Source organism: Gossypium hirsutum, chromosome D02 (genome assembly GCF_007990345.1).
Source record: "Gossypium hirsutum isolate 1008001.06 chromosome D02, Gossypium_hirsutum_v2.1, whole genome shotgun sequence".
Lineage (NCBI taxonomy): Eukaryota > Viridiplantae > Streptophyta > Magnoliopsida > Malvales > Malvaceae > Gossypium > Gossypium hirsutum.
The window spans coordinates 47,158,428-47,174,795 of record NC_053438.1 but is presented as its reverse complement, the minus strand read 5'-3'; the positions used below and the strand labels follow the sequence as shown (position 1 = coordinate 47,174,795).

At 30.8% G+C, this 16,368-nt stretch overlaps 1 protein-coding gene and 1 non-coding gene across 9 annotated transcripts; both read left to right on the top strand.

The window, feature by feature from the left end:
* The first annotated feature begins 2,102 nt into the window (after positions 1-2,102).
* LOC107936264 (ATP-dependent Clp protease proteolytic subunit 5, chloroplastic) lies at positions 2,103-14,316 on the top strand. 8 transcript variants are annotated; one of them, XR_005910277.1, is made up of 13 exons: positions 2,118-2,409; positions 3,068-3,217; positions 3,447-3,574; positions 3,660-3,750; positions 4,113-4,265; positions 4,450-4,491; positions 4,593-4,685; positions 4,796-4,841; positions 4,944-5,016; positions 5,483-5,517; positions 5,620-5,708; positions 12,940-13,776; positions 13,876-14,316. XR_005910277.1 is itself a non-coding variant. In XM_016868964.2 (12 exons), exons 7-12 carry the CDS (start codon positions 4,629-4,631, stop codon positions 13,063-13,065), a joined length of 426 nt encoding a protein of 141 aa, XP_016724453.1. In that variant the 5' UTR covers positions 2,103-2,409; positions 3,068-3,217; positions 3,447-3,574; positions 3,660-3,750; positions 4,113-4,265; positions 4,450-4,491; positions 4,593-4,628; the 3' UTR covers positions 13,066-14,316. The 8 variants fall into 8 exon arrangements, 6 of the variants coding, with proteins under 6 accessions (XP_016724453.1, XP_016724478.1, XP_040944540.1 ...); XR_005910278.1 differs by having other exon boundaries at positions 12,940-13,938; positions 14,056-14,316; XM_016868964.2 differs by having other exon boundaries at positions 2,103-2,409; positions 12,940-14,316.
* On the top strand, positions 10,022-10,128 carry LOC121215010 (small nucleolar RNA R71). The gene has a single exon (XR_005910745.1). It is a non-coding gene; the product is annotated as a small nucleolar RNA R71 (small nucleolar RNA).
* Positions 14,317-16,368: the final 2,052 nt, after the last annotated feature.

Here is a 16,368-nt window from a genome sequence, read left to right as displayed (position 1 = left end):
AGGGCTTTAGTGGCGTTTTTGAGAAAGCGCCGCGAATTCTCTATTTTTAGCAGCGTTTTCTAAAAAGAGCCGCTAATACTCAGGGATTTAAAATAATTTAAAATATTTGTTAAAAATGGAAAAATTAAAATACTATTATTTAAAATAATTTTATAGTTTTTTGGATACATTACTAATTTTTTTAATTTATATATTAAATAATTTATTATATTATCGTAAAAGAGATAGTATTAATTTTAAAATATTGAATTAATTATCACTATAGTTTAGGGTTTTTGGTTTAGGGTATATGGTTTAGAGTTTAAAGTTTAGGTGTTACCATTTTAAGGTTTATGGATTATGGGTTTAGGGGTTATGGTTTATGGTTTAAAGGCTGGGGTTTAAGGTTTAGAGGTTATGTGTTAAGGGTTTATGGTTTTAGGGTTTATGGTTTAGGGTTTAGATTAACTAGTATTTTCTAATTTATATATTAATTAATTTCTTATATAATTGTAAAAGAGATAATATTAATTTGGTTCTTCAAAATTGTGTGAAGATTTGGTTATTCAAAATCGATTTAAGCTATATCCAAGGATATCCCCATCTTATCCCATCCCGGTTTAGTATTTTTAGTTCTCAGTTTAGTTTTTTATCCAGTTCAGTTTTTTGCATGTTTTGCCTTGCCCCCGCCGTGATCAAATAATTATATATGGATTTAGGGATTATGGTTTAAGGGTTGAGATTTAAGGTTTAGGGGTTAGGAGTTAGGGGTTAGGGGTTAGGGGTTAAGAGTTAGGGATTTAGGGTTTATGATTTAGGGATTCAAGGGTCAGGTTAGGGTTTAGATTAATTAGTTTTTTAATTTATATATTAGATATGTTCTTATATAATTGTAAAAGAGATAATAATAAATTTAATATATTAAAGTTATGAGTATAGTTTATATTATTTAAGAGATATATAATAGATAGACTTTATGTATATTGAATGGCTAATTTAGGGTTTAAGGTTTATTTGAGATTTGTTAAATGATACAATTTTATACAATTAATTAATGCTTTTATATTTAAAAATATTTAATCTAGACCATTTGATATATTTGATATGGATATATAGGTAATTATTATTTTTAAATAATATGAAGAGAGACCTAAAAGCTTACTATAATTGTAAAAGAGATAGTATTAATTAGTTTTTTAATTTATATTTTAAATATGTTCTTATATAATTGTAAAAGAGATAATTAAAATATTGAATTAATTATGATTATAGTTTATGAGATAGTATTAATTTTAAAATATTGAATTAATTATGATTATAGTTTATGGTTTATGGTATATGGGGTAGGGTTTAAGGTTTAAGAGTTACTATTTTAAGGTTTATGGATTATGGGTTTAGGGATTACGGTTTATGGTTTATTGTTTAAGGGTTGGGATTTAATGTTTAGGGGTTATGTTTTATAATTTATGGTTTAGGGGATAGGGGTTTAGGGTTTAGATTAATTAGTATTTTTTAATTTATATATTAAATAATTTCTTATATAATTGTGAAAGAGATAATATTAATTTTAATATATTAAAATTATGATTATAGTTTAAATTATTTAAGAGATAATCGATAAACTTTATATATATTAAATGGGTTAGGATTTAAGGCTTACTTGAGATTTGTTAAATGATGAAATTTTATACAATCAATTAATGCTTTTATATTTAAAAATATTTAATCAAACCATTTGATACATTTAAATATTAGATTAAAAAAACATTGATAAATAAATAAAAGTAACATATTGATATGGATATGTAACTATCTATTTTGGATAGGACCAAATTATAACAAATAAAAATGAAATATAAAAACTAAAAATTATAATTTTATCTAATTCTTTTAAATATTACTTAAAATTTTTTAAAAAATTATTTATTTAAAATTTATATGAAAGATAAAATAATTTATATAAAAAATTGTAAAAATGTTGAGCTTTAGCGGCGTTTATGAAAAAATGCCGCAAAAGATAAGCAATAGCGGCGTTTTTGCTGAAAACGCCACAAATATTTATTTGCAAAACGGCGCCGTTTTGTAATTATATTTTTTTAAATGAAAATCTTTCTTTTTTTTTTCCTCTTCTTTTTCCCAAAATCGATCCCCCCAAAATTTCCCCCCAATTTCCCCAAATCGACAGCCCTCTGCAGCCCATACCCGCTAATTTTGTTCTTTCTTCTTCCTGATTTTTTATTTTCTCGGTTGTGGCGGTGGTTTTATTTTTGAACGATTTCACGATTTCGCGATTTTTTATTTGGGTTTTTATTTTTCGAGAACTTTCTTTGGTTTCTCCATTACAAATTGTTCATTTTTTTTTACCCTTTTCATTTGCATCGTATGCATTTGTCTGTCATCATGCACCTATTTTCCATCTTAGCTAAGACGGTAAGTTCTTATACATTTGATCTTTCTTTTTCCTCATTTGGATTTTGGTTAAATGGGAAGTGTAGGAAAAAAGTAGCTGAAAGTTTTAGGTTTTGCTTGGTTGATTTTCTTTTTGTTTCACATATTCCTACTGACCAAACAAAGGGTAAAGATAGAATGTTATTTTCCAGTATCTATGAGGATTTGCATATACAATTTACTTAAGTATTTTTCTTCTTCTTCTTCTTCTTATTATTATTTAGGGTGCGATGCGGGTTTTTTTTTGGGTGGAAATTTGGGTTTGAATACTGTATTTTAGATTTCTAAAGTTTCTTTTAGTAGTGTAAATCAGCAATTCATTATGATGTTTGGATCGGGACCGGGGATGAATTTAATGTTTATGGCATGTTTGGTTGTTGAGGAAGCTAAGGAAAATAAAAAAGCAAAGAACTGGAATTTGAATTATCAGCTGTTAAAGCTATTTAGTACGTCAAAATTCTCTATCAAAAGATAAATGGACTTTGTTTCAGTTGAGGTATACTTAAAATGTCCTTTTCTTGATTAATTGCTATAGAGAATTTAATTTTCAATTAAAAAGGAAAAATGAATAGGGCGGTTTAGTTCTGTGCATTATGGATGCTTTCTCGCTTTACCTTGACATGCTATTTTGATTTCTCAGCAACAAGCGATGAATGTTGTTCAGTTCAACTTATTGATGGAGATGGTTCATTCAATGATACTGGAATCGAAAGTTTTATCAAGGAAGTGAAACTTCATGAATGCAGTCTGTCATATGCCGTGGTTTCCATCATGGGACCGCAAAGCAGCGGTATGCCTTGCTATCTTTGTGACTTTCTTCTTTATACTTTCCTTTCCCTGTTACTTAGGTGTCTATTCCCATTTCATAGTAAGCTTTTTTTAAAAAAATTGATACAATATTAATGAAATATATCAAATATTGAATAAATCCATTCTCATAAGAATGATAGGTGTGAAGATCCTTTTAAAGGTGCAGAACTGCAGATATTTGAAACAATTTTTTGTTCTTATTGTCACAGGGAAAGATGAAGTCAATTGGTTATACTAGCAAGATTCGGTGACCATAGGCGATAGTTATTTCCTGAAGTGAAAATTCGCTTGATTGTATTAATTGATTCAATATTGCATGCCTTCTACATGTTGACCGGTAAAATAATGTTCTGCATTGTTCAAACAAATCAAAGACTTATTGGCTAGAAATGCTGATGTATACATTATCTTGTGTTGTGCAGAGGGAAGAAATGCTGAAGTAAACAAATAAGGACTTATTGGCTAGAAATGCTGAAGTATACGTCTGTGGATACCCAACCAACACCACGTAGAGTAAGCTCACTTAAATCAAGAATATTCGCTGTTGCTGCTGCAGATAAGCATACTGTCGTTGTCTCTGAGTCTGGTGAAGTTTTCACTTGGGGCTGCAACTCGGTTACACGGAGTTAAGGGAAAAAAGATCCCTTAAAGAGTTGATTTTGAGAGTTGGTCATGAGAGAATGGGTCCTTAAAATCCTTAAGACCAAATAGTTTGTGTCCACAGTTGAGTGTTGCATTTGAAAACTGAAAATTAAATATTTGATTGCTTTATTTTTTTTAAAAGAAAGATTGAGTTTGGATCTCCGACTGCTTTAGTTTTTTGAAAGAAAGAAATATGTTTATATATTTATGACTGGGAGTTCTTCTTATGACAGATGGAACACAAATGAGGCTAACCAACTTGGAGGAACTTGATTTGAGTTTTAATCTCTTTTGAAACAACACAATTTCCTTTCTCCAGGGGTTTTCAAGCCTAAAGTCTTTGACTTTGTACGCCAACCATTTGCAAGGCTCATTAGATATTGAAGGTACTAAAGCTATAATTTTCTTTATAATTGTTTCAAATTTGAACATTCACATTTCACGTTTTCGGATTTTCATCTTCACTTCAAGTCTTAGATTTACTTTTTTTCATTTTTATTTCATTAATATTTTAAGTAGGAATTAAAATTATTAACATAATGACTTTTTGAATTGGACGTGGATATGTAGGTGCAAGAGCGTTTTCAAAGTGTTAGCCAACTTTTCCAGCATGTATGGATTTGTTTTGGTTGTGCATTTTAGCCTTTACTAGACTTTGGTACTCTCTTATTGCTTATCGGTTCTTATATCGGTTGTTTGTTTCGAATTTTTAGAGAATAATTTGATGTGGTGGAGCTGTTGATGACGATATGGCTAACATTATTGTAGCTCAGCTTCTCTATCTTGATGTTGTCGATCCTCAGAAGGTCTGTTTGGTTCCATGCTTTCTTTCTTTCTTTCAATAGTATACGCCATGACCTCTAATGCCATTATGAATATTATTTACTACTCTTACATTTTTGGATATTGTCGATAGGACATTGTCATGTACGTCAATTCTCCTGGAGGATCAGTTACAGCTGGTAATATATTCATCTAATAAGAATCTTGTCTTTGTATTTGCTCCGATTTGTGTCAAAAAGCATCATGACTTGCCTGGCTTATATGGTTTTGCATTTTGTTAGGTATGGCCATATTTGACGTTATGAGGCATATTCGACCTGATGTCTCGACTGTGTGCGTTGGGCTTGCTGCCAGGTAATAAATTCGTTGATGTTTTTTCTGTTTGTAATGCAAAATATGCAATTATATTTTCAAGTCACAATATGGAAGACCAGAAACCTGTAGTGTTGTGGCTATGCCTTGTTTGTCTCTTAATTAAGGAATATTGATCTTAACTTTGGTCCTTAAATTATTGTACTCGATTCATTCCAATATATATTTGATCCTTGATGAGAATATTTCTTACTATGCGTAATATGTATTTTGTATAGCCAAATTAGTTGAAGAGATTGATTTTATTTTTCGTGTTCCAATGTTTGGAAGCCGAGTATTGGATTATAGCTTGACTTGTATAAATCATATGACAAAATAATGTTTCTGGTGCATATTTTGGATCTCAAGCACTTTGGTTGAAGTGCATTCATACAATAAGATTTCAGTTTAAATCCGAATGCAATTGTTTATTATTGTTAACGGATATGCCTTGTTTTTCCTTGAACAGCATGGGAGCTTTTCTTCTTAGTGCAGGAACTAAAGGTATATAAATAGATTTCTGCCGTTCATAGCTCCGTTGATTGGTGTAGTTTCTCGTTCTGTCTGCTAAACTTGCATATTCCTTTGTTCTCTTCAAAACTTCAGGAAAACGGTATAGTTTACCTAATTCACGGGTAATGATACATCAGCCTCTTTGTGGAGCTGAAGGAGGTCAAACTGATATTGATATTCAGGTATTATGCTTTATTTCTCAACAAGCCTTGTGTTTAAATTTTGTACTTCCTTCCTTACCCTCTGTATGAATATTGAACATGATTCTTAGGCAAATGAAATGCTGCATCATAAGGCTGACTTAAATTTAAACATTTTCCTGACACACGCTGCATTATTGTTGAAGTCAGCATGTTTTGTTTTGTTTTTGCCATTACAACTGTTGTAGTTATGTAAAGAGAATGGGGCCTGCCAATAATAATGAGCATGTAGGCACTAAATCTGCAGTTCAAATTCGAAGCCATGCTCAAAAGTTTTTCTCTAAGTCTCATTGCTTTGAGTTCATTACAAGATTTCCTTGATTAAGTAGATGTATTATATCTTTTATTACCAAGATTTACTTGATTAAGAAAATGCATTGTATTTTTTATTACCTTGCAATGTGTATAGTCATAGGCAGGTTCAACTAGTCAGTCTGTTACTCATATGTATTATTTATTTTAGTTTTGATTCTAAATTTTTATTTTTACTTTAATATTTACGACATATTGAGTTCTAACTTTTGAATTTTAATTGTGTTATTAATTTATTATTTTAAATACTAAAACTAAATTCTTTAATTTTTATATTTAGTTTTAAAGTTAAAATTTTCATAGAAAATTTCATTTAAATAATATTTTTTATTTATCCTTAAAAGTATATTTAAAGTTCAAATTTAAAAAATAGAACATTAAATAATATTTATCATAAAAATAAAAATTATTTGATTAAAATAAGTTTTTTAAATGTTTTGTTTTTAGTGGCGTTTTTGTGAAAAGCGTCGCTAAAGGTCTTGATCTTTAGCAGCGTTTGTGGGAAAAGAGCTGCTAAAGGTCTTGATCTTTAGTGGCGTTTGCGAAAAAAGCGCCGCTAAAGGTCTTGACTTATAGCGGCGTTTGTAAAAAAAGCACCGCTAAAGGTCCTGATCTATAACGGTGTTTGTGGAAGAAGCGCCGCAAACGTTTGCAGCGTTGACAACAACGACATTTTTTGTGGCGCTTTCAAAAGCGCCGCAAATACTTTTAGCGGCGCTAAAGGCATTAAAAAACGCCGCTAAAAACCTGTTTTGGTGTAGTGATTCCAATAATATCATCTCTTTTTTAATTTCAAAATACTCTTCCGTTTGGATAAATTCTGATAAACTTTAAGTCTTTTAAAAACAAGATAGAGTCCGAGTAAGTTTTGAACCTTTCCGTTCTCTTCAAAATTATTGTCTATCGATAAGGTTTAATGCACTTTAAATCTAGTTTCTTTTTTACATAAAACATCCTGCATTTGCTACCTAATTATTACATTAATTAAAATACATAATTATATACAAGTCAAAATTCTCAACTTAGTAACTCTCGACCAAAATTTATATTCTTAGTTCCGTTAGAAATAATGACTTGTTTGAAAAGAGAATATAGTATGGACTAGCACCATTGAGCACTCATGAAGGAATGTAATTAATAAAAAGTAGTAGACACAACATCATCCTAGAAATGGTTTGGAACCTTGATTAGGTATAACAGAATACAAGAAATCTCAAGTAGATGTTTATTCTCCTTATAAACTTGTTGATTTTACATTCTAGATTTATGTTTAATTGCAATTGGACTTACTAATAATTATAAAATAAGAGATAGACACAAAATTTGGGTTACGTAATTTAGAAACTTCATACGTCTGCGGGGCCTTGCCTAGAGAGTATCCACTATAAAATAACCTGTGTAAGACGTAATTTAAGTCTAATTTACTCACCAAGCTGTAACCTCACTATTGTACATAATTTAGATCACTCTCTCTAGTAAGGCTTTCCCTTTGAAAGCTTAGTTATAAACTAGTTGACATGAACAAGTTACTTGCAATGAATTTGCACTAAAATAAGTTCTTAACATGAATCGAGTAAGTGTTCTCTCAATCTCGTATAAAAAAATAATGACAAGCCATCTCTTAAATAAACTTTCAATGTATTGCACAATTACAATCAATATTAAATTGAATTCAAGTATAACTTTTATGATGTTTCCACTATAAATACACAATAGAAGTATTGAAATATATTCACATCATATAAAGGAGAAACTCTATTTAATTTTAGTAAAAAAAATTATTTGATTTGCTTTTCCTTCATTATTTCCTTGATTCTCGCATCTAACTACTTGATTGTTTCCTTTTGGACTATCTTTTTCATAATCGGGTTAAGCCTCCTTTGTCCATCAAGTATGGCTTTCTAACCTTTCTCTAATAGAATCTTATGCATGAAAAAGGAATGACTTATTCCTCGAATGTCAACTATACTACAACTGATCGCCTTTTTGATTTTTTCAACACTTCAATCAGCTTTTTTTCCTGGCTTCCGGTTAGCTTTGCTAAAATAATCATAGGCAAAGTAGAGGAGTTACCTAGAGGAACATATTTTAAATAAGAAGGTAGTACATTTAGTTCCAATTTAGGTGGTTCCTCAATTGATGCATTGGGTTGAGTGTATTCCCAAGACTCTAGCTCCAACGATTCAAATTAGGCTTATAGGACATAACCCTTTGAATTGGCTTTCACCACAACCATATATTTCTCACATTCTTCAGTTGGTGGGTCAGACTGTAAGACGTGATCCAATAAGTCATCTACAAATTTAAGCTCCCATTTTGTAGAAACTAAGACTCCAAATCTAACATCACCGAGCACCCTTCAACCAGATCAAGGAATTTCATCACCTTAAAAACATTAAAAGTGACTTGATCATCCTGAACTCGCATTGTGAGTCTTCCTTTTTTTACATTAATTAATGTTCTCCCGATTGCTAGGAAAGGTCTCCTCAGGATGATTGGCACCTTATTGTCTGCTTAAAAATCTAAGATAATAAAATTAGCAAGAAAAAAATTTCATCCACACATACCAGAACATCCTCGATCTTTCCTTCTGGGTGTGCCAAAGATCAATCCTTTAGTTGAAGTGTTACGGTTGTCAGTCTAACTTCACTTATACCCAAACTTTCTGAAAACAGACATGAGCATCAAGTTAATGCTCGCTCCTAGATCACATAGGGCTTTACCACAATAATATTCTTCGATCTTGCAAGGTATGGTAAAACACCCTGGATTTTTCATCTTCGAGGGTAATTTAGTCTATAAGAATGCATTGCACTCCTTCATTAATGTTATAGTCTCAAATTCTCCAAGTCTCTTCTTCTTGGATAGAATGTCCTTCATGAACTTGACATAGTTCTGCATTTTTTCTAAGGCTTCTACCAATGGGATATTGATATGGAGCTTCTTGAGAACAACTAGGAACTTCTTGAACTACACCTCCTACTTCTATTGTTTAAGCATTTACGAATATGGAGGTGATGGAACTTTAGCCTGAATTAGACACTTTTTCGAGGAATTGTTTCTGCATCTGGCACATGTGTTAGATTATCAAAATTGACTAAGTTAGGATTTACCTTATCGGAGTTTTCAGCATTTGACTTTTGTGTAGTGGAGTTCAATTTGTGGTTGAACTTCTTCTTTGTCAATAGACCCATCTTCGATCTTAACCACCTTAGGTTCCAAGGTCTTTCCACTTCATAACGTGACTGCCTTACAGTGTTCTTTGCCCGAAACTCTTCAATTTTTGGTATCACTAAGCAAAGCTCCTTGTGGTCTATTTTGAAGTACAATGGCTAGTTGACCCACTTGATTCTCTAAATTTCTCAAAGTAGCGTCATTCTTCGCCATATACGCCATTAACAAGTTCTCCAACCTATTGGAAGGTTTGACTTGAGGTGTTTTTTGAATTTGCTGTAAAAATTCAGACGGTTGGTTTAGTCTGGGTTGCAAGTAGGTATTACTAGGTCCAGCTCCTTGATTACTCCAAGAAATATTTGAATGGTTCTGCCATGAAGGGTTATAAAAGTTGGATTGTGGTCCTTCCCCATCTTTTGCTGATTTTGATTTTCTACGTAATTAATAGATTTTGGGTTTGATGGGAAATTCTCAAACAAGTTTCCATCCCCACAGTATACACAAGAAATGGTTTCAAATTGACTTGGTGGCTTGGCTGTAACATTATTAAGACCGTTAGTAGTAAAAATCTTAAGCATTGAGTTGCAAGTGAGGTGAGAGCATCCACTTCATGTACTCTTGCTACTCATAATCCGAAAGTTACTCGGTTGGTTGGCCATTGGTAGTTGCTACTGGCAATTCTGTCTATGATTTTGTAAGCCTCGTTATATGACTTAGAAATGAGAGCAGCATTTGCTGAAGCGTCTACCACCATCCTCGTGTGTGCGTTGAGACCATTATAGAATGACTCTAATTGGATGTAATAAGGAATCCCTTGGTAAGGTCATTCTCTTAATAACTCTTTAAATCTTTTCCATGCCTCATACAGAAATTCATCATCCATCTGCTAAAAAGTAGTAATCTCATTCCGCAACTTAGCATTTTTGCTAGGTGGGAAATATTTCATTTGGAGGTGTTCTGCTAGCTTTTGCCATGTAGAAACTGAACCGGGTGACAATGAATTTAACCATGCTGTAACTCTATATGGGAACAATTTCAGCCTTAGCGCATCCTCAGTTACTCTGGCCAACTTGAAGGAATCACTCACCTCCATAAACAATCTAAGGTGAAGTATCGAGAGCATTACGGGTTTTAACTCGAACTATGGTGCCTCGAACTTGAGTTTAACAATGCCTAGGTTAAGCTCATTGAAAATAAGCACAAAATACTGTTTTATGGCTCAGTCCCTATCATCAGCAACAAGGACTGGATTTCGAGCATAAGTGGCTCCATTTCCTTAATCTTGATTTTGATCAAGATTCTGTTTGTAGCTTGTCTCTGGGCTTGTCTTTCTCATCTTCTTTTTTGGAATGTCCGCTTGATTTCAAGGTTTACTGGGATTAAGTCGATAATTTGATCAATTCTCATAAACACCTGAAAAGAAAATCACAAAAATTACTTAAGTTAACAATAATAAAAAATAAAACCAAATTGCAAAAAATAATTTCACAAATAATGATTAAAATAACACTCCCCGAAAACGTCGACAGAAACTTGTCTTGAGATAATTTAACTGATGTGCAAATATACACAATCGTTGATAAGTAATAAAGTAGTGAGTAAGAGTTATTGTCTTCACAGGAACTGTTTATGCGAATCAAGTATTGCAAAATTAATTACTAAGCAAATTAGTCGGTGATGAAAATAAATTAAAGTGATGGATTTTAATTAAATTAAACTAATCTAAGTATGCTTAAAATTAAATTAAATAAAGAACGAAATAAGTATTCAAGTCTTTAAGAGAAATTACAATAACATGCATGTGTTAAAATGATTCTCCTTCCTAACTTAGAAATATTTAAATACTGCTAATGATGTTTCGGAAAATCCATGGCAACCCAGTTATTTATTAATCCTATTTTAATTATAAGTACTTTGGCTTCTCTCGAAGTCTGAAGTTTAACCTATTATCTGCATATGTCTATGTCTATTATGACTTTAAGGTTACCTTCTCAGGCATCGTCTAAAAATTTAACTTATCAAATTATTAAGTATAGCATATGTCTATGTCAACAACTTAGTATTTTAAAGCAGAAAAACAAATTATGTGAGGTAATAGTAATATTTCTATACTGAAACAATTTAATTACATGAATCTTAGGATTAAGCAATGTAATAAAGTTCTCTCGAAATATTACAAACTTTAACACAATTTTCTCAAATATAGATTAAACATGCACCATTCAGACATTGTGTCAATTAATTATAGTCCGGTTAGGATTTAATAATTAACTCAATTGCATCCCTACATTTATAATGCATGAATAATATAATGTGATTAAACTGAGGAGAAGTTGTATTATAATGTCATTTTGACATGCCTCAAAGTCAATTAACACACTACAAACATCATGTAAATCGTATGACTATTGAATGGAAGTTATCATTGCTATAACAGAATCATACACATCTAGTAAGCCAATCAATATGGTGGAAATGTCCACAGTTTCAAAGATAAGGTGACCACAACTGCCCAACCTGGTAACATGCAATGTGAGTGCATGATTCATGTTGTAGAAGAGGTGGAGTACCTATGCTGCAACTTAATACATATTTAATATGTAGAATGACACTTAACTTATGCAGGCAATATTCTAGGAATAATGGAAGCTAAAAGCCATAGTGCGAGTGTGCTAAATGTTGCCTAAAGATGAATATTTTATAATTTATTTCAACTTTCATCAGTTAAGAATTCAGGAATATTCAAGGATCCATCTATATGCTTATACATAAATGACTCATGATTGTAAAGAATACCTGCTTAATCTAATCGAAGAGTGATTGTCTTATTGGAAAAGGGCTTGGACGCTTGAAAAATAAAAAATATTTGAATTAAATCTTGGCAATAGAAGTAGTTGTTTTCATATTAAGGAGAATAAAGATTTCTGGATGAACAAAGACCAACACGATAGAGATCAACAAATTAATTCGAACAAAGATGAAAAAACAAGAACAATGAGCAAGATTCTAATTCTATTTGTAAATTCGGGGTAACCTATGAATTTTATGTGTTAAATGAATCAAATAAGCATGGATCGAAACCAATGTCATAAGACAACAAGCTTTGTAACAAAGAAAAATTTCAAGATAAATACTAGAACCTTGATAGAAAAATAAACAGTACATAAAGCAAATTCTTTAAAACCTATATATTGATTCTTACTTGATTCAAGAATTGTTTAATGGTCAAATCTTATAGATGGAGCTTGAGCTTTTCCAACTTCTTTCTTCACCAAATATGTAAACCAATACTAGCTAACTTAACAAACTAACTTCCAAACCATTATAAACAGACTTAAGTGAACCAACTTCAACACCTTTAACAAATTGTTTACTAGCATTTAGCCATATACTTGAATAACACTAATAATGTTATAGACTTTTGAAGGTTATGAGTTTGAGAATATTCAAGCTTGTCATGGCCTCTTTCAATTAATATAATAAAAAATCGATAAGCTAAAAATATAAGAATCTAATGGTATGATGCAATAAATGATTTCAGAATACAATGAACCTAATTTTTAATTTTTTATTAATAATTAAAAAGAAAAAGCATTAACTTGTATAAAGTAATGGCTAGAGATTTTATCATGAATTTAGATGATACAAAATTGAAATTTTATTACTTTCTTTCCTCAACCCAATATTATATATATAAAATAATATTTGAAGAGTGAGATATCTACAGGTAAAATCATATAGCATTTATCATGAAAGATCAGAGCCCGTTGACCCTCCATCTCCAACAAGACAATTCAACCCCAAAACTGCTGCCCCATTTTTTAAAGAAATTTTCTATGTATCATATTTATGATCAATCTCATGTACAAATACACATATGCTAAACGCTAGCCAAGTGGCATTTGATAAGAGTGGATTTTTCTCCCAATAAAGTAATAATGCATCATATTTTTGCTCACATAAATTGTAAGGAGATTAAATTGTCCAAGGGGACACATGGACCTTCCATAGTGCGAGTACTTTAGTAGGAGCCTAGTAGGTTTTCTTCTATTTTCGCTTAACCCTATTGTAGTGACCCTTGATTATTTTTTTATTCTCGCCATCACTTTTAATATCTAAATTTCATGATCAAATTGATTTTAAGATTATAAGCTCATCTCATACCTTATTTGGTTCGAATAACTTATAAGTTTTTAGAATATGTAGATGAAATTTTTTATTTAAAAATACATTTATAAAAAAAAAGATTAACATAAAAGTAGTACCTAAACTTGTCCACTTCTCCCAAATTGGTACTTAAGGTTTTTTTTGTCCCAAATTGGTATGCGAACTTTTTTTCCATCAACTAAATCGGTACCTGAGCCTAACGCCGTTAAGTTTAGGACACGTGGTAAAATAATATTGTGACATGTGGCATATGAAGACGACGACTCATCGGGCTCCGACTCCGACCATTCCCCTCCGCTGTCACTTCCCGCCAATTCCAAACCCCAAATGAAGGAGACATTGTCATCCCCTCTCCCTCCACCTCCTGTTTCTCTCCTCCACCCTCCCAATTCCGTTGGTAATTCAAACTACAACAAATTTCTCATTATTTTCTTTTGCTAAAATATTTTACTCTTTTTGCTCATCAACCATTTCTTTTTCTTGATAATGAAAAAAGAATCTTTGGATTACTTACAAACTGGTCAGCCCAGTAGAGTGAGAAGCTTCCCTCACATCGAAGGTAATTATGCTTTGCACATTTACATTCCAGGTTCTTTTTTTGAATGACCACATTTCTTTACTGATAATATTGAATTGAATGAATGCCTTTTTTTATTTACTTTGTTAATTATTTTAGTTTTTATACCATCTATGTCAAAGAAAGAGAGAGGTCAGTTTTTGAAGAGAATTTCATCCTTGGTTACCAATCTCCATGTTGTGGATATTGATGTTCCATTGAATACATTGTGTAAAGAAGAACATAAACTTAAACAAGTGGCATTAGGAAGGGAATTCTGTATAAGTTTATGAAGGACAGTTCCTATTAGAGTTCACCAAATTGACTCTATTGTAACAATGCTTCGCTAGAAACTTCAATTTCAAAAGCGGTTTGATGTTATTCTTTACTATTATTATGCTTAGTTCCATTGTTAAAAAAGAAGAAGGAATCTTTGGGTTTTCTTACTTATGATTCAAGGATATGGTTTTGATCTTTGTTCTTATAACATAATACCTCCATTAATATATCTCTAAGAACTACAAAATCATAAACACTTTGACATTCTGAAAAGAGAAAAATTCCAACCACATCATAATTTACACACTGTTCTGATTTTTTTTAAAATAAAAAAAATACTGAAACTCTATCTATCCACTAGACAAATATTGAAAGTCAAGATACAAGTAAAATAACTAAAACTTAAATTTATGAAAAATACAAATACCTTCTATTTAAATAAGAGTTAGTGTTGAGTCAGGTACAGTTAGGTTAGCTTTTTTTTTTTTTTTATTTTCTGAATTGTTTGTTATAATTTATTTTTTTATCTTTACATTTAACTTTAGGTTTAAAAATTTTAAACTATAATTTGATGAAATGATTTATTTAGTAAAAAAATAAAAAAATATATTTTTAATTATTTTACTACTTTAAATATAATATATTCTAAAAACTAAAAATCAATTTAAATTTAATAAAAATAAAATTAATTTTCTAAATCAAAACCATCCACAGGTTTTTTTACCTAAATAATTCAAAAAATAAAATTAATAACTGAAATGGTATGACTATAAGATTATTTACCAAAATGGTATAATTTTACTGGTGCCGCCTGTCAAATTGGCGGCACCAGACTGAAATGTAATGATTTAAAGTATTCATTGATATGTTATGCAATTTTCCATTTAGAATGGCTGCTGAAAAAAAGGGAAAGGGTGTGGCGGCACCAAACTTTAAATATGGCTAATTGCCTTATAAGCTCTCCTTATTTATTATTTTCTTTTTATTCCCTTTCAACTCACTATATTGTGTTTAAACAAGCCCTTAACCTATTTTTGTAGTTAAATAAGCCCTTATCTTATGGTTTTTACTCATAAAAGCCCTTTATTTTAATATTAAAGTAAATATATATATTTTGAATTTCAAGCTCTTACCTTAATTATTTGTTGATGCAATAAAAATTATATACACTTTAACATCAACATAAAATCTAAAAAAAGTAATCAAAAATTTCAAAAGAGTAGTTAAGAATATCATGTATATAAGCACTCTCAAGAAATTTAAAAATTTTAATTTTTTATTTAATAAATTATTCTCATCAAATTCAGATCAATATAAAATGTGAATTAGTTTATATTTTTTTAAATAGCTTTACTTTGGGTAAAATATATTTACTTTAATATTAAAATAAAGGGCTTTTATGAGTAAAAATCATAAGTTAATGGCTTATTTAACTTCAAAAATAAGTTAAGGGCTTGTTTAAACACAATATAGTGAGTTGAAGGAAAATAAAAAAATAATAAATAAGAAAGACTTACAAGATAATTATCCATATTTAAAGTTTAAGTGCACTCGCAATGTCAGCGGTATCTTTTTCCTTTTTTTAGCACCCATTCTAAATAGAAAAATTACATAACAGATCTTTGAATACTTTAGATCATTACATTTCAATTCGATGCCGCCTGTCAACAATAAAATTATACTATTTTGGTAAATAATCTTATGGGCATATAATTTCAGTCATTAATTTTATTTTTTATATTGTTTAGATAAAAGAGGCCCATCCACAACATCCCCGACTTAACTTCTGGATCCTTTTCCATTTGAGTTTGTAAATAATTTAAACCCAGATCAAAATTTTAGGGAATAGAAAGGCAAGTTTCAATGTGTTGTGATCTTATCCATGGACATTGTCTGTCTGGTGGGCGCAGTGCATTGTTACAACACAATGCACAACTTTGTTACAGAGTTAGATGTCAGCACTGCCACAATACGCCCACTTTTTCTTTTCATCTTTTCTCCCGGTTGGGCACGTTTAAGCTCATACAAGTGCCAAAGCAGGGGTCTTGTCTTATCCAATTAATTCAAGTATTAGTTATAAGCATAGGCATAACGGTTTTTTCACTTTAATAATAGGAACGGGCCGGAAAATAAATTATTTAGAATGGTTCACGG